The sequence below is a fragment of the Homalodisca vitripennis genome, chromosome 6, assembly GCF_021130785.1.
Source record: "Homalodisca vitripennis isolate AUS2020 chromosome 6, UT_GWSS_2.1, whole genome shotgun sequence".
In the NCBI taxonomy this organism is placed as follows: domain Eukaryota; kingdom Metazoa; phylum Arthropoda; class Insecta; order Hemiptera; family Cicadellidae; genus Homalodisca; species Homalodisca vitripennis.
This window is the reverse complement of record NC_060212.1, coordinates 86,074,835-86,102,325: the sequence shown is the minus strand read 5'-3', so window position 1 is coordinate 86,102,325 and position 27,491 is coordinate 86,074,835. Positions and strand designations below refer to the sequence as shown.

At 34.0% G+C, this 27,491-nt stretch overlaps 1 protein-coding gene across 1 annotated transcript in view; it reads right to left on the bottom strand.

Annotated features, from left to right (window-relative positions):
- Nucleotides 1-2,146: 2,146 nt before the first annotated feature.
- The window catches only part of LOC124364506 (queuine tRNA-ribosyltransferase catalytic subunit-like), a 60,848-nt gene continuing 35,503 nt past the window's right edge, over nt 2,147-27,491 (bottom strand). The window contains exons 6-9 of the mRNA XM_046820048.1: nt 22,935-23,096; nt 19,882-20,050; nt 10,140-10,334; nt 2,147-2,486 (exon numbers count right to left, since the gene is read on the bottom strand). Coding sequence (XP_046676004.1) covers nt 2,274-2,486; nt 10,140-10,334; nt 19,882-20,050; nt 22,935-23,096 — 739 coding nt within the window. The 3' untranslated portion in view covers nt 2,147-2,273. The remainder of the gene's footprint in view (nt 2,487-10,139; nt 10,335-19,881; nt 20,051-22,934; nt 23,097-27,491) is intronic.

The window sequence follows — 27,491 nt, the reverse complement described above, 5'->3', positions numbered from 1 at the left end:
TTCCATTGGCTTGACTGTTGCTTCGTTTCTGGGTCATAACCATAGCACCATGACTCATCACCTTTTCCAGAAAATCGGGATCATTTTCGAGATGTTCTTTTAGAAGGCGGCAAGTTTCAACTCGATGTGCCTTTTGATGGTCAGTCAGAAGTCGAGGAACAAATTTGGCAGCAACCCTTTTCAGTCATAAATCTCCTGTTAAAATTCGCTGAACCGAGCTCCAAGTTAACCCACTACTCTCTGATAGTTCCTCAATTGTCTGTCGACGGTCGGTGAGCACAAGTTCACGAATTTTCTCAACATTTTCGTCCGTTCGAGAGGTTGATGGACGTCCAGAACGAGGTTTGTCTTCAATCGACATGTCGCCATTTTTAAATCGAGCGAACCACTCGTAGACCTGAGTTTTCCCCATAGCATCATCTTTGTAAGCTGTATTCAACATTTAAATAGTTTCTGCAGCATTTTTACCAAGTAAAAAACAAAATTTCACAGCTGCACTTTGTTCACTTAAACTTGCCATGACAAAAAATGAAACAAGAACAAAACAGGGTTAGCGAAAACAGTCACTACGAACGAACAGAATGCACTAGGACAACGGAACTGGGGTCACTGAGCTCGCAATGGGTTGCGCAACACACGTCTAGCGGCAGGAATGTGTACTACACGCTGCCGGCTGCCAGCAATACAATTCCGGTTACTTTTGGGTACCCCCTCGTATATACATAAATGGTACTGTCATTATGGAGAACTCTTTGAAAATCGGGCGACAAGATTCCCTACCCTTCACATTCTTAATCAATCTTAGAGCTTGCTTTTGCCACAAAAAAACTCTTTGGGCTCCACTACTATTACCCCAAAGAAGTATTCCATATAACAAGAGTGAGTGAAAAAAGGCAAAATATGATGTTATTAACATTTCTCTACTTACACATAAACTTAATTTACGTAATAAGTATGTTACCCTAGATAGCTTTGTACATAGACTACTTGTATGAGTATCCCAACTAAGCCTGTCATCCAAATGTACCCCTAACAGTTTAACTGATTTACTTCCACTTGTTACAGCAGTTCTTAAACTGAAATAAATATTCTCTGTTTTACTATTGTTTACATTTAAGAAATTTGCTCTAAACCAATCACAAGCTACTCTCATGGCATTACCTTGCACCAAGTCTAAGCTAATCAGGTCTTTACCAGAATTGAGTAAAGTTGTATCATCCGCATATAAAATGGACATACAGGGTACACTAAAAGCAAAATCATTCATAGCTACAATAAACAAAAAAGGCCCCAGGACCGAGCCCTGAGGGACACCCATTTGAACTGATTTGAGCTTTGATACGTCAGAACCTTGAGCTACCATTTGCTTCCTATTACTTAGATAGGAGGTCATTAAATTCAATTCTTTACCCTGTATACCGTAACAATGAAGTTTTTTTAAAGCAGATCATGAGATATACTATCAAAAGCTTTCGACAAGTCAATTAAAGTGGCTGATAATATATCTTTACATTCAAAACTTCTTAAGATTTTTTCAACAACTGATTCAACTGCTTTGATAGTGTTTTTACCAGGTAAAAAACCAAACTGCTCCTTACATAGTAGTTCTCCCTCAGCAAAGTAATTGTACAGTTGGTCTTTTATACAGCACTCAAAGACCTTACTAAATATAGGAACTAATGATATCGGGCGATAGTTAGAGGGGCACAATTTATCTCCTTTCTTAAAAATAGGTACAACTTTGACAACTTTAAGAATATCTGGAAAAAACACTCTGCTCAAGCATCATGTTAAAAAGAAGTGTTAAGGGCTCTAGAATAATATCTATTATTTCTTTGACTACTTTGTTGGAGAAACCATAAACATCTTCACTTTGTGATGAACTCAATTTAGAAACATACTTGAGCACATCTTTTGAAGGAATCTGCTTCCAGTGGAAAACGTTATTCTCAATACGGTATTCATGTTAGATATATACCTATTTAAAAACTGGATGGCAGCTATATTACAGTTACTCGCTACATTATTTACATTTGATATTGTTACAGAGTTAATAAAATAGTCATTAAAAATTTCTGAATCAATTTTTGTTTCCTGATAACAAGTCCTAAGTTTAGGATCAAGGGATAAAAATTTAACAAAGAAACAAGATAAAAAATCCATATCTATTAAAAGAAAGTAACAAATATTCTCAATATATTGTTTTCAAATTGAAGATTTTTGGTTCAGTAAAGATACAAACAATTTTGTTTATGAATGTATAGTTTACTAATTCAGCTTACAGATATTTCAGTACATGGTTTTTTATTGGATGTCTCTGTATGCTCCTGCGGCCTGGTCTGCAGGTGTATGTTGACTGCTGAGAGAGCATCTATCACCCACTTGGGGTATTGCCCATCACTGTACATTTTGTCCATGAAGTCCTGTACGAACTCGGGAAATTTTCCAGCCTTGATACTTTCCCTCATTCCTCTCATCAACCTCATCTGTAATAAGATAAATTTAATTAATTCTTAGACATATAAACTATTAACTGTCTTTTTCATGTTATGTTGTTTTTTTGTTCATGTATTTTGAATATTAAGTTTATATGTTCACAACAAATTCGGTGACTCTTAATATGATCATTGATTGTAGTACAACCCAGTTCTGTCAGGGTGAGTATTCATATATCCAATGTGGATGAATTTTAACAATCAAATTAAAATCCTCCAAACATTGGTTCCGCCAATATTACGATATGCAACAAATTAACAACAATATGAACATAGTAAAAAAAAACTGGCAAGGCAAGGTCAAGGTCAAGGTCAAGCTCTGAAAATAAATATATGTGTAAGATATATGTAATCTTATTGTTGATGAAGAATGATCTGCTGAATCATTTCAAAGCTTGACTTTGGCCAGTTTTATTTCAGTTCACATCAATATCAAAATTATTTCTTGATTTTTGTGTGAAGATTTCAGAAAATTATTCTCTATATAAATATTAGGTATCAACTGAAGACTCTTACACTCTAAATGTGAAACCCATCTGACTAAGCCTTCCAAAATTTCAATCTTATGAGATTTTTGTTTATTTTAAAACAGCTGATTACTAAAACACACGTCTTGCTCAGGCAGTTATTCTTAATCCTCTAACCAACTTAATATCCGCTGATTGGTTAGTTAACCCTTTTACTGCCGGACACTTTTTTTTTAGTTTGTTGAAAAATGCCAGACTTTAATTTTACTGACTTGCTAAAAATGCTGGGCTGAAATTGACTAAAATAAAATGATTAAAAAAAAAATCATGAATTCATTATTTTTTATCATAAATTTATAAACTTTATCTTGTTTTTTTCCTTATAAGTTGTAATTTGCTACAAAAAATAATTTAAACATTTTCTGTCATTAAAAAATATATATATTATGTCATGAAACAAAAATTTTAAATAAATAAAAATTATTTTTTGAGTTTGCACTTTAACAACTATATTTAAATATTAAACCACCACCATAATTATAATTTTTATTGCATGGTAATTATGTATAAACATTCCCAAAAAGTTTTAGGAACATACCTTGAAAAATACTGAAGCTGTGATGAATTTTTGAAATTGGTGCAATATCCTCGAATTTCAAGATAACACTTATTGATAACACTATATCACTTTATAATACATAAATCACTGTCCATTGATATGAAAATATAATATATAATAGAAAATTAAAGTTAAAAGGCACTTTGATCAATATTTACAAAAATTTATATATACATTTTTAGGTTCATAGGCCTGCTGATTAGCACTTGTGTTCCCCAAAACATGTGGGATGAACACCTTTTTTGCAGTTTTTGCAGACAGTCCTGGTTCTCTTCCTCTTCCCTCCAGTACTTGTACTTTGTTTACTACAAACACTGCAATTTTTTAGCATTCTTTCAGGAAGAGATTCAAGTCCAAATTGAGGTTGCGCATCACCTCCGCCTCCTACAAAAATTGGACCACCGCTCTTCTCCCTCAACCAATTGGTAGCAAGTTCTTCCACAATAGCTGTTGTAAACTGCAATCGTGTCATCTGTTTACCAGAATTGTTTTTTTTATATATAAGGTATGCATTAAAATCAAATGTCAAATAAAGTGTAAAACACGAAACAACACAAGTGGAACTCACGACTAACGAGATCGACCATAACCTCATCAAACCAAACTCGAGTTATAACAAAAGACGTTCAGTAACAAAAATGGCTTCCATAGATTATAAAACCTGTTTTCTGTGTGTTATCCATATAGTAATGAATAACACAGCTGAATTTCGATGCATTTGGACAACATTGAAAACCAGTATAAAACAAATACGAGACGGCTTTTATAGTGCACGTCGGCGATTTTTGCACAAACGGCAGCGTGCGCAAATAAGCACGTCGGCAGTTTTCGAACAAATCGCAACGTCGGCAGTAAAAAGGTTAATGTTGTAACAACCAATCGACCAAAATGTACCAAAATTTAGTATAACACTAACCAACTTAATAGCTCACTTCTCTATGATGGTTTACTTTTGTATTTTTATAAGTTACTATAATATTTTTACAGCGATTCACTTTTCTATACTATCTTGCAGTACTTTAGTTTACCATACTTTGTTTCAGGCTTAATTTGAATTAGAACAAAGTACTAGGGTTGTTCGGAAAGTTTCCAAGACACATGATTGTGAAATGCGTATTTACTTTCATGAAAAAATTATATGTCACATTTAACATACTGCTTTACAAATTTATTTATTACAGTTTTTTTAGAAAATTCCTTGTGAATATGTAATTAGGACTAAGTGATTCAAATAAAAAGGTCCAGTGGTTGTAGAGATAAATCCAAATAATTAAACCGAATCCATAATCTATAACCCACTAGAATTTTTTTTTGTTCTCTTAGGACAAGAAGCTTATAAATTGCACTTAGTCCTGTAAGAACCTTTGCGCTGCTTCCGGAGTGACAGGATATTCAGGATGGTTAAGGTTAGGGAGTAGGGACCGCCTCCTATCGAGATCCATGAGGAGAAATTAGGGCACTACATCTCAAAGTCATGTCTCCCCGGAAGAAGGGGAGGCTAGCTCTGAACCAGCCTCTCCAGTCAAAGTAGGTGGGGGGGGGGGGTGGCAAACCCTTTTTGAGGATAGCAAGAACCTCTGAGGTTAGGGAACAAACCCCACCAACTCCAACAGTCATCTCCCACAGTAGACTAGACCTATTGAATTGCCAATGAACCCCAGAATCTCAAAATTTGCAGTTAGTGATGTGCCGCTCCTGGACATCCATAAGGTTGCCCAGATTGAAGTGACACATCGGTTTTTGCTGTGCCCAGTGGTGGGTTCAACTGGAAGGTATAAACCAGCCAGAAGTGATCCCTGCTGGGTTGACTTAAGAAAATTGCCTTTCGGTTCAAGATAGATAGAATCCAATTTCTACTGATACAGAATATTGTAGTTTGCAGCAGACAAGATAATAGGGAACTTCATCTAATTGACAATGAAAATTCAACTGCATCTACAACCACTGGGTATGGATGTTGAGTTTAGCTACATTTCCACTGAACTCTGGGTATTGCTCCTTAAGTGTAAAGGATCCTGACTTTGAAATTACATCCCATTTGTCACAAATCTATTACTCTTTCATGTATATCTGTATCCAATTTCATTTAAATTTCAAATAAATTTGTAATTCTACGTTGGTCAAAAATGACAAATTTCAATCAACAGTTTTTGTAGTTTTTATTGTAAACTCTAGCTTGGTAAACTGTGGGTGAGAAACTTGGATATCGTAAATTTTATGTCTAATGGGTACCAAAGCTCTTAACTGATAAACTCATCAGTTTAAGATTTGTTCTTTCAAAAGTTGTAGAGGTTATGCGTATTTTTCTTTATTAAAGCAACTTACTTTCTAAACATCAATTGATAATGGCACTTCTGGAAAGGAGAATATCACTGTAATGTATGTAAATATTAGGTCTTTAAGGAAGCATTGGGATAGTCTTCAAGTTGAGTTGAAATTTAACTTGGGTATAAAAATGTTTGATGTTTTAATATTATCCGAAATTTTTTGTAATGAATCAGAAGTAAATTTGTTCAGTTTAGATTACCTGGATTATAAACTGATTTACAAATTAAGGCATAATAAAGTGGGTGGAGGGTTGATGATTTTTTACAATTCAAAAAAATTACAATACACACCAATAAATTTTCATAGAAACTCTTATGAATCCTTAACACTGGAATTAGAATTTAAAAGTACACAATCCGCAGATAAATTTTGTATCCACACAGTTTACAGACAACAACAACACTGAATGAACTTGAAACAGTATTAACCAGATTACAATCATACAGCAATTTAATATTTAAAGGTGATACCAACATAGACATAAATGATAATATGTATGGCACACTGCAGTATGAGACTGTTTTGTCGACCTTAGGATTACAGAGAGGCATATTCTGTAACACTCAAGAAGAGGTGAGAGCGGGTAATTTAACAGCAACATGTCTGGACCATATATATATATATATATATATATATATATATATATATATATATATATATATATATATGAGAAGCAACGCAAACCTAATTCAAACTGGAATCATCTTGTCAAAAATGTTAGATCATTATCCAATCACATTGAAACTAGAATGGGAGAGATGTGAAGAGAGCATGTTTACAAGTACAATGAAGCCCTAGTTAAATCAAAATTAAACAAAGTAAATTGGAATGAGCTGATAGGAGCAGATAAAATTGTTAACATAAATCATAGCTTTGAAGTATTGACTAACAAATTTATTTCAGTTTATAATGATTGTTTAATTAAAAAGGAGGTCAACCTAAAAATCACTAGACCTAAAAGAATGAAAACCTGGATGAATAATCATTTAATTAAAATGACACAAGAGAGAGATAGGCTATTGTTGTGGAAAGGTGACCCGACTAATTTGAGAATTAGGAATATATATAGACATTTTAGAAATAAAGTTAATAATACTATTAAAAATAAAAAAATCGTTTCTATAACCGACAATTTTAACATTTTAAAGGGGATACCACAAAATTATGGTCCGATGTGAATGAACTGCTTGGAAGGAAAAAAAAGAAAAACGTATATGAAGTCATAATGGATGCTATGAGCAAGACAAGGAACAAATATGATATAGTGAATGGTTTTGCTGACTACTTTTTAAATGGAGTTGTAAACCTAACACATACATGCCCCCATAGGCCAAATAGCGAGATAAGCCATACAGATCATGATGTAAATAAATATCTTTATATACCCGTTGCCAGTTATAGAACCATAAAGGATATAATATATACTATAAAAATTAAGTCCCCAGGTAGTGACAAAATTAGAGCTAAAGATGTTGTATATGTTTCTGAAAAAATTGCACACGTGATAGCTAGAATGATAAACACCTCATTACAAAATGGAGTATTCCCTGATAGCCTAAAAATTTCTGTAATAAGGCCAGTATATAAGAGTAAAGATAAGAAACAGTTTAGTAATTATAGACCTATAGCTATATTACCAACCATCGAAAAAATATGTGAAAGGTATGTCTCGAATTATCTGAATAAATATTTGAAAGAAAACTACATATTGAACCCCAACCAGTATGGGTTTCAAAAAAATAAATCAACTGAACACGCTTTAAAATCATTTGCAACCAAAGTAAATGGTTTTATGAATAGTAGAAGCCATGCACTCGCCTTATTCATTGATTTAAGTAAAGCATTTGATATAATTAAACACAAAGAACTGTTAAAATCACTTGAAGGAATAGGTATAACAGGAATATTTTTAAGTTGGTTTGAATCATATTTAAAAAACATAAAATTTACTGTGAAAGTTGAAAATGAATATATGTGATAACAAGACATGAACCTAACACGCATAAATGAGACAATTACTTTATTCTTTATAAAATGTAATTTTAAAAAATTATTTAGTTAGTTAATAATTTTAGAATCCACATTTCTAAAAGTACTAGCAATTTTAATTAATTTATCTTTATTTTAGTTTCAGTTAACATTTATTTGAATGAAGAATATTATCTCCAATATCTTATGTATGTTATAGTTTGATGTTATTTTTTACATTATTTCAAAATGGAAATATAACAGAATATAATGAGATATTGTATTTTACTATGTATCATACTGGCTTATTTATTTTTATAATTTGCTGGAACTAAGGAATTTAAGAATAGACCAGAACTAAAAGAGTGGACTATCCTAATCCTAGTCTAATTGTAATAATTTATTAATTGTGTATTCCTTACACAATGTTATAACATGTTACATAACTCAAATATTTTCTAAGTCAATTTTTATAGAAGTAGGTTATTTTATTTTCATGCTATTTAGCATCAGGTTTATGCCCCCCATTTTGGCTCTTTTTTAGTGTTGGTTTCAAAATAAAATGTATGTCCACATCAAAACTCCAATATAAATCAATATATAGTGAATTAAAAACCATAACATTAGGAGTGCCTCAAGGTAGTTTACTTGGACCAATAATGTTTTTGATTTATTTAAATAGTTTATTTGAGCAGATAACAGATTGCACAATTTTAGCCTATGCTGATGATATAGTAATTATAAGTGGACATAGACAATTAGGCAGTGCAACTGAGAAACTAAATAGAGATTTTAAAATTTTAACTAAAAGGGGGCACATGATAAAAAACTTATTATAAACGGACAGAAGACAGCCATGATGCATTTTTGCCCCCAGAACATGTCAGCCAATGAAGAAATTATTGCTAAGTTACATGGCTGTGACTGTCAACATAGATCTAATATTAACGTTAATTGTAACTGTGATAATATAAGGGTAGTGGAAAAATTCAAATACTTGGGACTGACTAGACAGGAAAATGATATTTAATGAACACATTTACGATCTTCATAAAAGGTTCAATCCTTGTGTTGCTGCTATATGTATGTTGAGTGATAAAGTTACCAATAATAAGATAAAGATGGTTGCATATCAATCGCTGGTGGAATCTAACATTAGATATGGTATTGGTATTTGGGGTGCAGCTGCTACATCCCATTTAAACATTATACAAAATTTGCAAAATAGATGCTTGATAATACTATTTGGAAACAATGAAATGGTTAAAACTTTAATGAATCCCAAACAGTTATATATATACAGAAATATTATAGATAATTTTAATAAAAATGGACACAAAATAAAAAGGACAAGGATTTTCAACACACGACTCACCACAAAATATTCTATACCGAGAATGGCCACAAAGTTTGGTGAGAGGTTGCCAGAGCTTTATATTCCATATTATTTTAACTTACTTCCAGATGAAATTGAAAGCTTGAGAAACTTCAGGGTTTTTAGAGAGGCAGTGCAGAGATGGATTACCACAACACAAAATGAGCTGACTACTTAGCTTAGGCTACATTTAGACTAACATCTAAACACACACACGCACATGCATAGACAAATGAAGTGAACGAGTGGGCAAATTTTAGTTACTTCAGCGATCAATCAGATTTTGTTAAAAACTAGGATGTATATAATGTTACATATTATTGTTATTGTTGTTGTTGTTTGATGGTTCATTGTTATTTATTAATATTGTTGTTGAATGTTTAGAGATTTGTTGCTTATATTTAACTATTTATAGAATGCTATTTGTTGATGGGCAATATTTTATATATTGCTATCCAGTTATATAATTTACTATTTGTTTATACTCTGAATAATGTATGTATTATCCCCATAATTTTATAGAAAATGCCAATATTTAAAAATCTGGAGTTATAGAAGCACCACAGCCACACAAAGAGCAACATAACATTTTCTTGTAAAAGCATGAACTAAACTGAGCAAAACCAATAATTAATGAAACTATAATGGAATTTTGTAACTTGCTTTTTTTTAAGTTTCATTATGGACCTCACCGATAAGTCATGTTGACTTGTTGGGGCCATCATTATGTAAAATTATGTGTTACAAAATAAAATTTAAAAAAATAAACAAAAAACGACCCTTGTACATTGCTCATTATCACATACAGATATGATGACCGTCTGGTGTAGTCAAACAGTGGTTGGGACAGTTAAGGAATTAAATAGTTTTGAGGAGCTATTAGTTACCTGATAAGCTATGTTGTGAACCGTCAGCAGGTGACAGGAAACAGGATACTGAGTGGCAATACTGTGCAGGTACGCTCTGGTGTAGTGGCGACATGTACTACAATCACAATTTTCTGCCAACGGTTGGTAGTCCTGTTCATACTTCTTGTTTTTCAGGTTGATCTGCCCATTGTCCACTAGTGCACAACCGAACCTCTATGTAACAAAATCGTTACATCATTTACAAACAGTAGAATCATATAAAAAAACTAGCAGTTATCCGTGGCTTCTCACACAATTTTCAAATTTGTAATCTGTAGCCTTTTTCGTGAGAAAGCACTGATAATTTAATACAATATCATGGAGTGCTCTATGATATATTTTAACAGAAGGGCATAAATCAGGCATATTATTTCAGTGTTTACGGTTAAGAGGATCAGATGTTAAGTGAAATTGTGACTGGCTCTTGTATTAAGTTTTGCATGTGTAGGAGCATTTCTAATTTGAATTAATTATGTTTTACATCACAGATAACTTTGCTCTGATAAAAAAACATACAAACATATACAGTAACCAACTTTGGTTAAAAAGCGTCAACTTCCAGCCCAAGTAATTTACTTCTGGCCTAACATATTTCCTGTGTCACAGTTGAGTTTGCCTTATTGTCCTGATGAAGAAGACATATACACACATAGGAATGAGAAGCTTACTTTGGTCAGAAAGCATATTAAGAGTACTTCAGTCTGTTTAGATTCATTTTGGTCTAGTATATTTAAAGTGCCACATTTTGCCCTGATGAATAAAATATATATTCTTTGTCTGAAGTATGTTTTTGACAATGGAAGGATTGAGAAGGAAACAGGATTTTCCGGACATTTGCCATTGTTCAGTGATACACAATTTTGTTACTGGTGCTACTGATTTGTTATTTCACTGAATGGTGGCAAATGTCCGGAAAAATCCTGTTTTCTTCAAAATATATATGCAGGTCTCGAAAAACCTACTTCAGTAAAAAAAAATCTACTTGCTTTTTAAATTTACTTAGTGGTATAAGGGGAAGAGTGGGAAATCTTTAGAAAGTCCTTAAAACATTTCACAATAACTGGTCATAATAGGTTTTGCATGATAGATGTTTTGCTGATTGTAGAAGCAACAGTATTTAATTAAAACAGAATTAGTTGTGGTTCTGTTGACATGGTAAGGAAGTAGTGTTTCAGCTGTGATTGTACTTGACTGACGAGATTGTACCAAGATAGAATAATTGTTGATATCTTGCACGTTAATCTTTATCTTATTGGCACTCTTCATAATTCACTTGAATATCTAAAAACATTCAGTTTTACTCGTAACTTCATTGGTATAAAAGTAAAATTCATTGTGTTGTTAACACCAATGTATACCACCCTTATACTCAGAAGATATGCTTAATACCTTCCCGCAACACCTGTCATATACCGACTTTAGGACAGCCGGGATAGTAGCAGTGACTGTCAATGTGTTAACAGAGAAGTTACATGTTATGGTAAAAAATTACACATTTCTTCTTTTGTTATTCTTTTTTTTTTAATAAAAAAATTCCAGCATACTCTTTAGGTTTTTTAATAATTTTGCTAAAGTTTTTTTCTCTTTGTGAAATTATTATTATTGTGCATTACACTCTATTCAGAAAATATATTTAACATTAATTTTGTACTCATAAAAATCAAGAAGTGACTGTTATGAATTCTGACCATTGTTACTGGTTTATAGTCTAGAAAATTCAATCATCATTATAAAAAAGTTCCATTACCTTTTTATTGGTTGAAAATTTAACATACATACATGATACTCACTAAACTCACTAAACCCTTGATTGCTCTAATAAATAAATCGCTTCAACAAGGAATATTCCCCACTATGCTAAAAATAGCCAAGGTCTACCCGAAACATAAAAGTGGATCAACGAATGACTTAATGAACTACAGACCGATCTTGAACCTTTTCAAAAATCTATGAGAAAATTGTCTTAGATAGGCTATTATCCTACCTAGAACAAAACAAACTAATGACCAACCAGCAACATGGATTCCTAAAGGGACGGTCAACAACTACTGCTCTAATACAGTTAACGGAGTACATCATTGACCAACTCGACAACGGACATGCAGTCACTAGCCTGTTTCTTGACTTCAGTAAGGCATTCGACTGCCTTAACCATGACCATCTCCTTAACAAAATGAAGTCCCTAGGGATAAATGGGAAGACGGGAGAATGGTTCCATAGTTACCTAAGTGACAGAAAGCAAATAGTTGAAATTGAGCATGAAGAACAAAACAAGCGAAAAAAATCTATTCTGACATGACAAGCATTGCCAGAGGAGTACCACAAGGGTCAGTACTGGGGCCGGTACTATTTCTCCTCCTAACAAACGATCTTCCAGACTACCTAAAGGAATACTGTGAAACAACAATGTATGCAGATGACACAGTCCTCACCATAGCAAATAAATCCATTCAAACCCTGAAAAGAACTACTGACACTGCTTTTAGTTACACAAAACAATATTGCCTAAGAAATGACCTTGCCCTTAATGAGAAAAAAACAATACAGCTAATTTTCACCACAAAAAACAAAGAATTACCTCTACCAATCCCTGGAACTGCAGCTCAGGATACAGTCAAATACCTGGGCATTACAATGGATTCAAAGCTCACATGGAAAGCACACATAGAATTACTTTGTAAAAAACTCTCTTCAAGCACTTATGTAATAAGAAGGGTAAAACACACAAGCAATCTGGAAACTGCAAAGATAGCCTATTACGCACTATTTGAATCTCATCTCAGGTACGGAATTGTGACCTGGGGCGGAACATCTGCTACCAACCTGCAAAGAATCCTAAAACTTCAAAAAAGGGCAATAAGATGTCTAGCAGGCCTAAACTACCTCGAAAGCTGTCGTGATGCCTTCAAGGAACTCAAGATCCTGACGGCCCCAGCGCTCTACATGCAAGAGGCAATCATGCATGCTGTTCTCACCAATCAAACCCGACAAAGAGACATACACAACCAAAATACACGCCATGCTTCAGATTTTGCTCTGCCGCCTCACCATCTAACACTCTTTACAAGCAAGCCTTCCTATAAGGGAGCCTTGCTCTACAATCAACTACCAGTCCACCTCAGAGAAAAACCAGAACGCCACCTCAAGAAACATCTCACAGTCTGGCTCCAGGAGCAACCTTTCTACTCTATTCAAGAATTTTTAAATCCTGTAACTCTCAACTATTAACATTCTTTAACTATCTCATGTATTGACGCATTGTACTGTTCTCTATGAATATGTGAAATAAAGAAAATTGTCTATTGTCTATTGTCTATTGATTTATTGATTTATTGATTTATTGGATAGAACTTAATACAAGATCATCAAGATCTGAATTGGTGTCAAACAGTATAAGCATTCTACAATTTGTCAATAATAGTTTCCAGGTTAGGCAGTTGTGGTTAATGTTCTCTCCAATTCAGGAACTCCTCCAGGCTGTAGAATGATTGGTCCAGCAACCAGGTTGTCAGTCTCTTCTTAAGCAGATTGCGGCTGATACTCTTCAGTGCTTCTGGGAGGTTGTTAAAAAATTTTGCTCCAGCGTATGTAGGCTTTGATTCATAGAGTGCTGACCTGTGTAGAGGTAAATGTATAGTTTTGTGGCATTTCTAGTTTGGGTAAGCATGCCTATCATAGTGTCTTGGAAGGTTTCGAGAAGAGGCATGAAGTATTGTCTCTAGGATATAAAGGGAGGGTGCTGTGAGGATCCCTAAGTCCTTAAAAGCCTGTCTACAGCTGTCTCTTGTGCCTAGCCCAGATATTGTTCTTATGGCTTTCTTTTGTAGGGATCAGTACACGCTGTATATTTCTTGCTGTTGAGCCTCCCCAGACCACAATGCCGTACCTTAGGTGTGACTCAAACAGTGCATAGTAATGCGATTTTGCTGGCTGCTTGAGTGCTGATGGTCTTAATCCTCCTTATTACAAAGATGGCTGAGCTCAGTCTTTGACAAAAGCCTATCCAGGTGTCCATTCCAGGATAGCTTTTCATCTATGATGATCCCCAGATGCTTCACTTCGCTGGTCACTGTGATGTTGGGGAGTTCAGAGACTTTCTCTCTGTTTCTTCCCAGAACAATCTGCTTTGTCTTAGACTCATTAAGTACAAGGTCATTTTTTATGCAGTATTCAGCAGCCACATTCAGTGCAATATATGAGTCAATTTCCAGGTCTTCTGTGTTTTTCTTTCCTGTTAGCAGCACTGTGTCGTCAGCATACAATTACACTGTACGCATAGTCTTGGAGGTACTGTGGTAAGTCATTTGTGAATAGGACAAAACAATACGGGGCCAAGCACTGAGCCCTGTGGGATCCTCTTTGGATTGGAAGCAGGTCTGATCTGACTGAGGTGATAGTGTTCTTCAGCGTGTGTTCTACTTCTACCAGCTGACTTCTTCCATTGAGGTAGTTTTAAACCATTTAGCCTCCACTCCATGTATTCCAAGGGCATTCAGTTTTTTTATTATCAAGTCATGGTCCAGGCAGTCGAAGGCTTTGCTAAAGTTCCAGTATTAGGCTTATAACAGTGTCCCCAGCTTCCAGGTGGTCTACAGTGCGCTCAATTAAATCAATGAGGGCTGTCGCTGTTGATCTGCCACTAATAAAGCCATGCTGCCTGTCTGTTAATATAGTCCATTCCACTTTAGATGTTCCAGTAGTCTGGTGAGGGCAACCTTCTCAATTACTTTAGAGAAGGTTGAGAGCAGTGAGATTGGCCTGTAGTTTGAAAGTTCTAGCTTGTCACCTTGCTTGTGTTTGGCATATACTCTGGAATTTTTTTAAGCCAGAAGGGAAGATTCCTTGGGCGAAAGATTTGTTGACTATATGAACAATGAATGGGAGATAGTTCATTTTTGCAGTATTTTAATTAGTTTCGCTGACACTTCATCATTTCCAGCTGAGGTTTTGGGTTTTAGTGAGTCAATGATCTTCTGGACCTCCTTGAGCGTAGTTGAATGTAATGACATGGTTTGTAAGCTTGGGACGTCATTCATGTCTAGGGGCATTTGAGTTACACTGTCATTCTGCTTAAGGGTCTCATTAGCAACATTAACAAAGTAGGTGTTAATGTGGTCAGCTATTTTTTTTAGGGTCGTCTACTAATCTCCCTCTGATTCGCAATTGCAGGTTTGATGTATGTTCACCTTTTGGTTTTCTCTCGCCATTAACAATGTCCCACAGAGCTTTTACTCTTGTTATTGGCTTGATGTATATGTTCTTCGCTAGCCAGGTGTCGGAGGGTTCTGAGCTTCAAGTCATATTTTTTTTTTTAATTTTTACAGCATCCCTTTTGTCCTCATCTCTGCTGGTTTGAATGTACTTTTGCCAAGCAGTTTGAAAAAGTTCTTTTTTAAGGTCTGGGCCTCTGTGTCATTTACTATTCCTCGTTGGGTACTGTGCCTTGCCCGAGATCTTTTATATGGACATGTTATATCTAGGGCTGAAGTCATAATGTTGGAGAAGTTGGTATAGGTTTCCTCGATACCGCTCACTGAGGTCACACTTGTCCAGTCCTGAGCCGATAGAAGCTGCCTAAGGTTCTCAAGATTTCTGTTGTTGAAGTGTCTGCGATTTGAGATTAGTGTCCTTTTTTGCCTGTGTTGGTATTGCCATGCTGCAGTATTGCCCAGTGTGGTCTGAGAGGCCTGTGTGGACAACCTCCACATCAATGTCATGCTGTGCCATGTTTGTGCAGACACAGTCAATTGAGGTTGCAGTGTTGTGGGTAATCCTTGTCGCTGGGAGTGTCAGTCTGTGCAGATTGTAAGTGGCGAGGAGTTCATTAAATTTGGTTTTCTGGGTATGTTCTTTGATGGAGTCAATATTGATGTCACCCATGATCAGTATTGGGTTGTTCTGCGTTAGGAGGTCATCCAGCAGGTCTGTTAGGATTTCCAGAGTGGTGTCTAGATGGCTACTTGTCCTATAGATTCCAAGAATATAGAGGTAATTAGATTTTTGTTACTCTAAGACTTATGCATGCGATCTCGCATGTGAGTTCCATACTGCGGTTTTCAATATTAAGGCTTGTTATATCATTTCCCAGTTCGTTACTTTTGTAAATGGCAACTCCTCCTTTTTGGTGGCTGACTCTGCTAAAGTTGCTGACGAGGGAGTACCCCGGTAGTCGAGTATTTTCTAGACAGTCCTTATTCATCCCGTGCTCAGTGTGAGGATGACAATGTCCGGTTTCCTGGTGCTTAAATCGTGGTTTATTCTTTCTACTTTATTTGTCATCCTGTCCACATTCTGGTGAAATACTGTTAGTGTTTTATGTGCTCCTTCAGCATTGAATTTAGGATAAGCCGTGATTTGTAGCGGCTTTTTTGTTTTGAAGCTTCTGTCTAAAAAAGGCGGGGCTCTGTCCTGACGTAGGTGCTGCTGCTAGTAACGTGTCAGTAACTAAGCCATTATCAGCTGGCTGAGATTTAGAAAATTTCTCTTGCATTTTCTTTAGCCTCCGCTGCAGCTCTTGATGTTGCCCTGTAGTGTTCTGCATTTTTTATTGAAGAAGTCCAAGTATGTTTCATTGGGTGCTAGGAGTTTAGCAGAAACTGGGAGGCTTCATGGTGCCTCCAGTGTCTCTCAGTGTTGTAGTTTGGGCCGTTAGAGGACAGTTCTCATTGCCAGCTTCAGCTTCCTTCTTCAGTGACGTTGGTCTTTATTGGCTTATTGCTTGTCATAGGTCCCAGGCCTTGTATGGTTCTACAATGATGTTTGGCCACTTGTAGTGCGACGCTGAAACAGTTTTTGGTTCCCCTCCCAGATGAAGTTCTGTTTGATTTAACCTGCATATTGTTTGTGATTGAGTTATGACTCTGTGTTATAACTGTGCCTTGGTTTTCTGAGTTAGTGGGTATTTCCGTGCGTATACTCTGAAATTGTGATGTCAGATCCTTAACTGCGTTCTCCAGGGCTGTCCTGTTTTGACTTCAGTTGACCAATTTCAACTAGTAAGTTTGAGGAGCAGGTTGTGGTCCGAGGGGTGCAGTGTGAGAGTGCCTCTGTTTGGGTTTCATTGCTCATGTATGTAGGCAGTTCTGATTTTTGGGTTTCTTGAGGTCTCATTTCTTTTTCAAGGTTTTTAATTGTGATCTGCAAGCAGTTTATAATTTTTGCATAGTCATCGATGAGTTGCCCCTGTTTACTGTCGTGTTCTTCAAAAATATTTTGTGTGTCTAAGCGAAGTTTTTTTTCCTTCTCAAGTTGCACTTGTACCTCGGAAACATTCTGTAGTAGATCTTCTATTTTTTTAAGGTATTTATTTTCCTCATTTTCCAGTTTTTCAATCTTTTCCTCCAACATTTCTAGTTTAGCATCTAGTCTAATGTTTTTTTCTTTTAAGATGTTATTTTCCTTCCAGAAGAGCTGCTCCTATTTTTGCAGCCATTTGCAACTTCTCATCGTTATTTTCTAAATTATTTAGGGTATTATTTTCATTCAGGCTGCTTTCTAGTTCATTTAGAGAAGTGTACAGGATGTCTGGGCTTGTAGAAGAGTTGGAATTAGTTGGTGTGGTGGTTCTGCAAATACTACATTTCCATATGTTTTATTTCATCACCTGTCCATCTTTTCAGAATTTTATCAGGAACATTCTGACAGCCAGCATGGTACCACCTATTACAGGGGCCGGTGCATTTTATTCCTGAGAATTTGACCCCAACTGCACAGGAGCCACAAGGAAACCTTGAGGGCATTTTGAGTTTGGAGAAGGTATACTGTATTTATTGAATAAATAAATATTAAATATATATATATATATATTATCGTTCATCAAAATTCCCGCATCACCAGTGCAACAGGGGTCAGTTATTGACAGTACATTGATAATTGACAGCTGGTAGATAAGTCTGCTGCTGCTGTGTTGGGTTGATTGGGTGGTGGTGGGGAGCAACAGTTCTCAACAGGAAGTGACTACCGCGTTCAATTTTCAGGTTTACTATTACTGTCCTCTAGATTCTTGAAAATTAATAGGGACTATTTTATACAGTAAACTGATGGATATTTAAGTTTTTACCAAAAGTTGCTTAGCTTGTTGTTACTGTCTGTTGCGATAAGTGCTTTATTATAACTGTGATTTGGCAGTTTTTTCCTGTGCAAAGAAAACATGTGCTTTCCTACACATTAAAAAAGTAAGTTGTTATTTTTATTTTTATTTAGATTATTACTATTGACAAAGTAAGATGTTATATCTCTGTCTATTCTAAATACTTATCAGCACTTCTTCCTTTGTTTTGGTTCAATGTTTTTTGCAGGAAAGCAATTTAGAAGGGGAAAACTTGGCACTGTATTGTTGAACTGTATAAAATCTCACTCACTCACGTTATTCATTTCTATTGATACAACTCAATATTCCGATCCCATCTTCATGCAAATCCAGCCATGTCTTGCACAGCAATTTGAGGACAGTAAAAAAAACAGTAGCAGTCGTGGGACTGCCGATAGAAGTGAAAACGGAACTATTAAGTTGAGAGTAATTAAAACTAAATGCAAAAATTATATGAAATTTTTTATGTTTTATTTATTAGTTACATATGATGGGTTAAACAAATCATAAACAAAATATAAATACAAATTGGTTGAAAAAATAATTAATATACAATTATCTTAACAATATCTTAATAAAAACAATAAATGAACATATTTCATAAAATCTAAAATTATTATAACATTTTTTTAATTTTCCAATTTTAAAATCCACGAAAAAATATTATCAAATAACTAGAAATCTATTTTACCACGCTAGTAAGATAAATCTTATACCGTAATAATACTCATTTCATGATGAAGAGGTTAAATATTAATAAACATAGAATACAAGTGAGTAAACACCGAGTGAACAACAGTGAGTTGAACACCGTTGTAAATAATGCAGTTATTGCTACGGATAAAGTATATAATTGCAATAACAATTAAACCCACAATATTTTTAAAACTAATAAATTAGTTAAATTAACTTGGTTCTTTCGTAAAGGTATTTTTATTGCACAATAAACTAATTTATTGAGTTAATACGGTATCAGTGAGCCAATGCGCCAACTACAGTTCCGGCAGAAACGTTCACTCATCACTTCATACGCTACTACAGGCTAAACTAAACTTCCAATAAAAAAATGATAAATTACAAAAAAAATATTCATCTATTTTCACACAACTTTCTCGCTGACAAATTTTGTCTGACCAAAAAATAAAAAAAATCCTCGCTTACTACTTTTTTCTTGTCATTGTAAACGCTATGTAAAATGTAAACAATAATCAAAATTATTTTGAAATTTTTTTTATATTTAAAAATGTAACCAATAGATTGCCAATATTAAGAGCTTTAATTTGACGCATCTTACAGAATTGTACGACATTGGCTTCACTTTTAAATCGCGAGAGGAAGCCGTAAAGGTCACTGATTTTCGCAGTCTGTTTTCATACTCCGCCGGGACAGTTTTAACACAGCGAGACTGACTTTTTCATGCAGGTTAGTAGTCCGCGGCCAAGTCTACGGTTTTAAAAAACACAGCGAGACTGACTTTTTCATGCAGGTTAGTATCATTAGCATGTCGGTGACGCGAACCGAGGATTTTACCCTCTACCAAAACGCTCAACGCGCCTAAAGAAGTTTTCACTTCAAAAATATGATGTAAATTATAGATTAAAGCTAATAACTAAGCAAACACAAATTTCTTACAGCGGTTCTCGTAGGGAAGACACAGTCGAACATGTCTGCTCCCAGTGCTACACACACCACCAAGTCCACTGCAAATCCCACACCCATGACGTAGCGTGGCTTGTCACGTGGCAACTGGGTAGTGGACAGGTGGACCATGCGCCAGAAGTCATCCTTAGCCTCTCCTCCACTGCCATTGTAACATTAACATACACTCAGGTGCTGACATAAAGTAATCAAGCTAGGTAAAAACTGTGATCATGTAAGCACAAAATTTAAACTCTGAGGCATCATATCAGTTGCTTATTTTTGTTTGATGTTCAATTATTGTACATCAATTTAAATTATATATGTTTAATGCTTAATTTTTTATGATGTCACTAAAGGAAAGGAAAATTCTTTCTTTTATCAATATACAGTGCACATTATTTCCATTCCACAAGTCCAGAAAAATAAAACATTGAACTGACTTAAATACCTTTTAAAAACACTGTTAGGTTAATAATGTTACAATTACAACTAAACACAATGTGAATTGTACACAGCATATACAAAAAATCATATAACATAGCTCGTATGAAAAAAATTAAAAACATTTGTTTTCTTATTTTTATCACCATTTTAATATGATTAAATTTAATCAGAAGTAAAATATGTGGTGTATATACAAATATTTGGGTAAAAATAATATATTGTAAGCATATATAAACTTTTGCCATTTGGAAATACTACTGAAGTGTTGGCTTCAAGAGAAACTAGTCTATTACCAATCAACAGAACAACAAGTAGTATGATGTGATAACACATATCTTCCAACAAACACACAAATTAGCACCCTAATTCGGGACTATCATTGAAGGTGACTTGCCTTTTGTATGTGTATAAGTACTTACAGCATTAGTTATTTATTATCGGTTATGCAAAATAAATAAAATTTGCATAAAATGCTTATCTGTTAAAATATTTATAACTACACTTTTAACCGACTCACATCTTAAAATATGTAAGTTAAAAATTAAAAGAAATTGTAAGAATACTAGCCAATAAGAAAAAAATCTAAAAAATTAAACTAATTATATTTTGATGTAAAATTAATTATATTACATGCATTATGCACCTTTTAAGCTTCCAGTAAGTTGTTTTAGTGTTAATTTTAACTATAAGGCTATTTCCTAACTCTTTTTTTAATACACCAAGAAGTTATAAATTGCAACAGAATGTTTAAATTTAGATTACAAAACTCAGTTGATATTTAAATTTTGTTCGCCTTTCATAACTGTTTATATTTTTTGGTTTGACAATTTGACATGGGTCGAATAAAGATATGTTATCTTTCTAAATTTTAAATGTAGCCCCAAGCTAGTGGTGCCAGCTGATGCGTCAAATGGAGTTCAAATTATTTGCAGACAATCACTTTGTAAGTGTCATTTGTCGTACGTTGAATATTTTGTGTTTCTAAAATTCAAGTTTTGAAACCTCAAATGATGAAGTTCTAAATAAATTTGGGACGTAGCTATTTTTTTTTATGGGTACAGGTTTAAGTGTAAATGTTGAGGTATAAAATTAAAATGAGTGTTGACATATTTGTTGCTTAAAATAGAATGCATGGACTAATAATAATTAAAATTGTCTTATGAATGGTAGTTTAATAGAAATTGTCCAAATTCTGGGTTATCGACTCAATTAAAAAATTACACTAGGTACTTGATGAATGTAATATAGTCCAGACTTATAAATAGTATAATTATTTGAACTTGAATTAAAAATTATATTCTTTCAAATATAAAGTATATGCAATATTCAAAAAGTCTCCAGGATAAGATTTTAACATTTAATTTAAACTGAAACATTTGTTTTTTTGTGAAAGATTATTGATATCGAAGATTACTTAACCCCTTTCTTTCTTTAAAGGCATCCTTAATTTAACAATTTGTAATCATACATCCAATTATTCCTCCGCACATTGCCTTGCATGACTTAGCACAAAATACTGATATTGTACAGATATAGTGTCAACAAAGTCAAGTTAAAATGGGACTGGCTTTTTTTCAAAAGAGAAGAGCAATTGCAGTACTTTGTGCTCAACAACATGTAGGTAGAAACAATTATAACCTGCTTTCTCCTTTACTATCAACATTTTCTTTGCAAATGGTTTCGGTACATAGAGATTTTAGTTACATTTTGTAACAATTGTTCTTATGATAGAACTTACCAAACATTTATGTGTACATTCATCAAACACAACCCTTAGAGCCCAAAATCACCCCTGTGTAATAGTTTATAAATAATGTGGCTTGTGGAAACAATAACTGTCCCAAACAAGTTGAAACTTGGTACGAAAATTGGTTTTTTTTAAATATCTTGGCTAAGTTTGTTGGCTATTTCGTTTTTGCAGCCACTTAAACTTTACAAAAATTCACATCTATATTATTTAAGAACAGAGAGAAAAAACTAAAAGTATTCTGGTTAAAACATTTACGAAACATGTAATTAACAATTCTTATAAATATCTTGACTAACTTCATTGGCCGGCTCGGTACATCATGTCGTTACATTATAATAGGATTTAAACTAAAAAAACTCACTACTCTATTAAAAATCTACAGAAAAAAACAGTGTTCTGAGATGCTTATTAATTTTACTAAATATTTTGTAGTTAACATTTTTGTTATTTATTTATGTATTTACTTAAAATTCACATTTATACAGTTGTTTTTGTGGGGTTATTACATTTGTAACATTAAAGTCTTCTGATTCACAGTGTTGAAACATTTGACCACATAATTAAATTCTTGAAATATTTTGGCCGTGCTATGGAAAGCCATTTTCAACCAACAGATGTTAAACCAAAACTCTTTGTAGATTTTGATATATTAGTCCACAGTGGTGTTGACATCTGTCAAGAATTTAATTATGAAAGCAAAGCAATGGAAGATTTAAATTTAAGTTATGGCAAATGTCGCCTAATCCTAAGAACTAAGATTATTCAATTTCATTTTAAATATTTTTCTTTATTGTGTTAAACAAGGTTAGGCCTAAATGATAGTAAATTATGCATAAACTAAACTGCTCACCTTAACCCACCAATGGCAAAACCTCTGACATTCCGTTGCATCTGTTGTTTTGCGCTCTCAACCCGCAGTTGTTTATCCAACACTCCCTGCACGATCGGGAAAATGTTCTGTGATTCTGGATTCTCGTGGGCTGCCAAACATCTGTCTAGCCACCTTGTTGTTCTGACATTAAACATTTGTTAGTTTTTGGAAATCATTTACTCTCTAAAAGATAAATTACAGATAAAAATCTAAAATCGTACAAATCTAGTCTTTAATCCCACATACAAGTAAGTACAAACAACATAATAAAAATGTATTAACAATATTATATTTAAGTGCTTATTTGTTTAAGTAATAATAATAAAAAAACAAGAGAAATTACGAGTGTTATGCCCAAAATACTAGAGTTTCCTGTCGTTATCTTATGTCTGTGTTAAAATCCATGTCAAAACCCACAAGAAATACAGAAACCTAAATCACTAGATATTAATCACTTTTGTATCAAAAAACACATACAAATAGGTACAAATTAATAATTTAAAAATAAGTGAATAAAAGTCTATTGAAAAATTTATATTTCCATTAAAGACATTAGTGATAGCTTTGACTGTATTAGCTACAAAACAGATAACCCATTCACTTGCTCTGATGATGGGGTAGGCAAGGTAAAAGTAAGTCCTCGGAATATTTATATTTTCACGTGCTCAGGCTGCTACAAGGTGAACTTATGATCTTTCCTACTCACTCTGACGATGGGGTAGCAAGGTTAAAGTGAGTGCTCTGACTGCTTTCTGTGCTATAACAGGCTCAGCCAGGGAATATTTATATTTTCACGTGCTCAGGCTGCTATGAGGTGAACTTATGATCTTTCCTAATCACTCTGATGATGGTAGCAAGGTTAAAGTGAGTGTTTGGACTGCTTTCTGTGCTATGACAGGCTCAGCTAGCGAATATTTATATTTTCACATGCCCAGGTTGCCGTGAAATGAACTTATTATATCTTCCACTCACTCTGATGATGGTAGCAAGGTTAAAGTGAGTGCTCGGACTGCTTTCTGTGCTATGACAGGCTCAGCTAGCGAATATTTATATTTTCACGTGCCCAGGTTACTATGAAATGAATTTATTATCTCTTCCACTCACTCTGATGATGCACTTGTTTTAATAGGCTACAAAATTTATCACCTCAAACATATACTCTGATTTTTTTAAAGATTTAAAATAATTTATTGTTCTGTAATTAGGACAAATTGAATAAACTATTAGATCTTTACATTTCTCGGTTTAAATTAGATGTAAATACTCTGAAGTATTGAAACCTATTTAATTAGATCATATTCACTAATAGTTTAATTTATCAATAGTTTATTAAAGGCTACTTAGTCTCTCTATTTGTAACACTTATCTCTTAATGCTACTCATGTCTACTATTGAGGCTAATTAACTCAATGATATTTTGCTGCACAACTAGTTATGCTGAACTCAATCTTAAAGCAATTTCAACTCTTTTTAAGCCTACTAATTAGACATATTTTTCTATTTTGTAAACTTCTTGTAATTTTTTATTTTTTATGAATTTTTAAATAATTAGAATTTATTCATTGTTTGTGATAGATATACCGGCCTGCCTTATACAGTGTATATATTATCTTGTTTAGTGTTAATTTTCTTTATTGTGTTTTATTGTATTAACCCTTTCCGGGCCAGGCGGTAATATATTGCCGCCATAGATCGCGTCTAAAAAGTGCCAGGTGGCAATATATTGCCATCGGTGACATACGCGAAAAGCGCCAGGCGGCAATATATAGTTGCCTTGATATTCGTTGTTTTCTTAAATAAATACGACGTCAAATGATTAAAGTTTTATGTTTTTTTATTCCCTGGTATATTTTTAGATAATTAATATGAATATCATTTTTATATTGGAGGTCTATGCATTTTTATTTCGTAATTGTCACGTGACATTATCAGCTGACTCGATCTATTGTTGTTAATTCTTTATGCTTTAGTGTAATCGTACTATTGTATGCTGGATTCTTCTTCATTATTTTATTTTGTGGTTGTAAATATTAGTAGTGTTAGTAGTTACGTGCTTAGCTATTGTGTGTAGTAGTTACAATAACTGACAATTTGCGATCTCACGGGAGTAAAATTGTAAGTTGCATATTTGTAAATAGAAAAAGTGTAAATAAATTTCAAATAAAATTGTGTAAATATTTCTTGGTAAATAGTGTTTTTAACTGTATTGAAACTGTTTATGGATCCTACAATCATCTGTTTACCGGTAGGTCCATAATGTGAATATTTATTTTATGTTTCTTGCAGTCTAAGAGTCAGTTGCTTTATCACTTGTTGTGAAGTACAATTATGCATATTTATACAAAATGTGTCATAAAAAATTTATTTATGAGAGAAATAACACAAAATTTTGTATGGTTGTTCCTTTTTAAATGTACAATATAATAAAATAGGTTCCCACATTAAAATTATTTTTCCTTTTTGAGTTATTTACAAAAAAAATAAAAAAATAAATTTTTTTTATGTAATCTATTAAAACATTATTTTTTTTTAATTACTTAAAACTACATATATATATTTTTTTTTTGTAGATAGTATACATCTATACGAATAATTTGGTGCAACTTTTAGGTCATTCTCTAATTTTTATGAAAAGTTATAAATTTTTATCTAAGAGACTGCAAAATCGCCAATTTAGCCTGGCACCTTTGACTAGTCACAAGCGGATATGATATGTGAAAAAATTTTTGCAACATCTCATATTTGGTCCTGGCCCTGAAAGGGTTATAAGCCGTTGAACATGCCTCATGAACTAAAACTGTAATCTTATCATAAATCGAATGACTCTATCAAAGCATGGCTTACTAAAATTAGCAAAGTTATATCGAAAATTGAAGTATCACCTCACCCACTCTTACTCAAGTTCAATTTTGCACTCTCTAGACCTACAATTCGGAAATCTCTAACCTCTTCACGCATGAATTTCTCTAGGGCTCCAAAAAAAATCCTATGGTAATAATTTTTTAATTACATGTTTTCTAGTTATAAACAAATATTTTTTTCAAAAAATATTTCATTACAACTATTATTTTTATCTGGCACCAAATGGTGGGACCTGTGAAAACTGGCACCGTGCGGTGCCACATAGTATAACAATAATTGAAGTAATTAGGTAAAAGTTTAATTAAACAATTTTTGAGGTTAAAATTGCATTTATTTTGTATTACAAGCAATACTCAATCATCTTCACTTTCTGTGGAATTTTTCCATGCATGTGGGACACACTGGTTTCATCGCATTTTCCACATAAAAATCGTGTTCGGCTTTTGCAGCTTCTGTCGTGACATCTTGGCGGATGAACGGTATCAATTTTTTTTCGGGTAGTGGCCAACTCCATCATACCGAACCTCAACAGCCATCTTAGGTGGAGCTTGTTTCTTCTTCACCGGTTCTTGACAGTCAGTTGAAGGTCTTCCCCGTTTTTTTGGAAGCGAAGGCTTGAGCCATTAGGGATGTGGCTATGGCAGCTTTAAATTTCAAAAGTGGATAAGTAGGTTGTTTGGTCCTGACCTTGAACAAGAGCCAAGCATTCACAATTGTAATATTTATGAAATGAAAGACTATTCTTAAATACCACTTCTTGTTCTTGAACCCATGGGGGTAGTGTGCAATCATCCGATCTACAAGATCAACTCCGCCCATGAACATATTATATTGTTGAATTGCATAAGGACGACTTACTTCAATGGTATCTTTCTTCGACCTATCCCAACGACTTACTGTGTCTTCTGGTTGAGACCCAGCATATGTGGAAATTGTGTGAACTGCTTTTGTGTCCATCCATCTCAAAAGAGTAACATTGTCTGATGATGTGACAATCGACATTTGACCTCTACTAAGTAGTTCTGGAGCTACTAAGCACTGTTTTGCTTCATTTGGGATCCTGTCAAGCCTGACTGTGCCAATAACAAATATTTCTTGTGTCTTCAGTTCTCTAACAAGAGGAATTGAAACAAAAAAATTATCCATAAAAAGTTTAATGTTTAAGTTTTGAATGCCATGACAAAGACGCAGTACCATATCTCCAACTGGGCCTAAATATGTTCTTGGTAAGTTTTCTTTGCCTGAATACAACTCAAAAACAATTCACATAGCCTGTGGAACTGGAACGTACCCAAACTTTAAACCCCCATTTTTTTGGGCTTGTTTTTTATGTATTGTTTCAAGTGGCTGCGCCCCTTAAAAGGAATAACCATTTCATCAATGGATTGGTTTTCATCTACAGATTTAGCACTATGGAACGTTGTGTAACTTTTCTACCACAGGCCTAATTTTCCAAAATTTGTCATTTTTTAAAGTTTCTTCATCATCATTGTTGGAAAAATGAAGATATCTTTTTATTTCTTCAAAACGGTTACAGGACATTGTGTTAGCAATAAACTCCATTCGTAGACCTGAGATGGATGACCAGTACATCCTGCTTTCTGGATATCGGATATACGTCATCATAATATTGATACCAAAAAAGGTTTTGAGTTCTTGCATTGACAGCTTAAA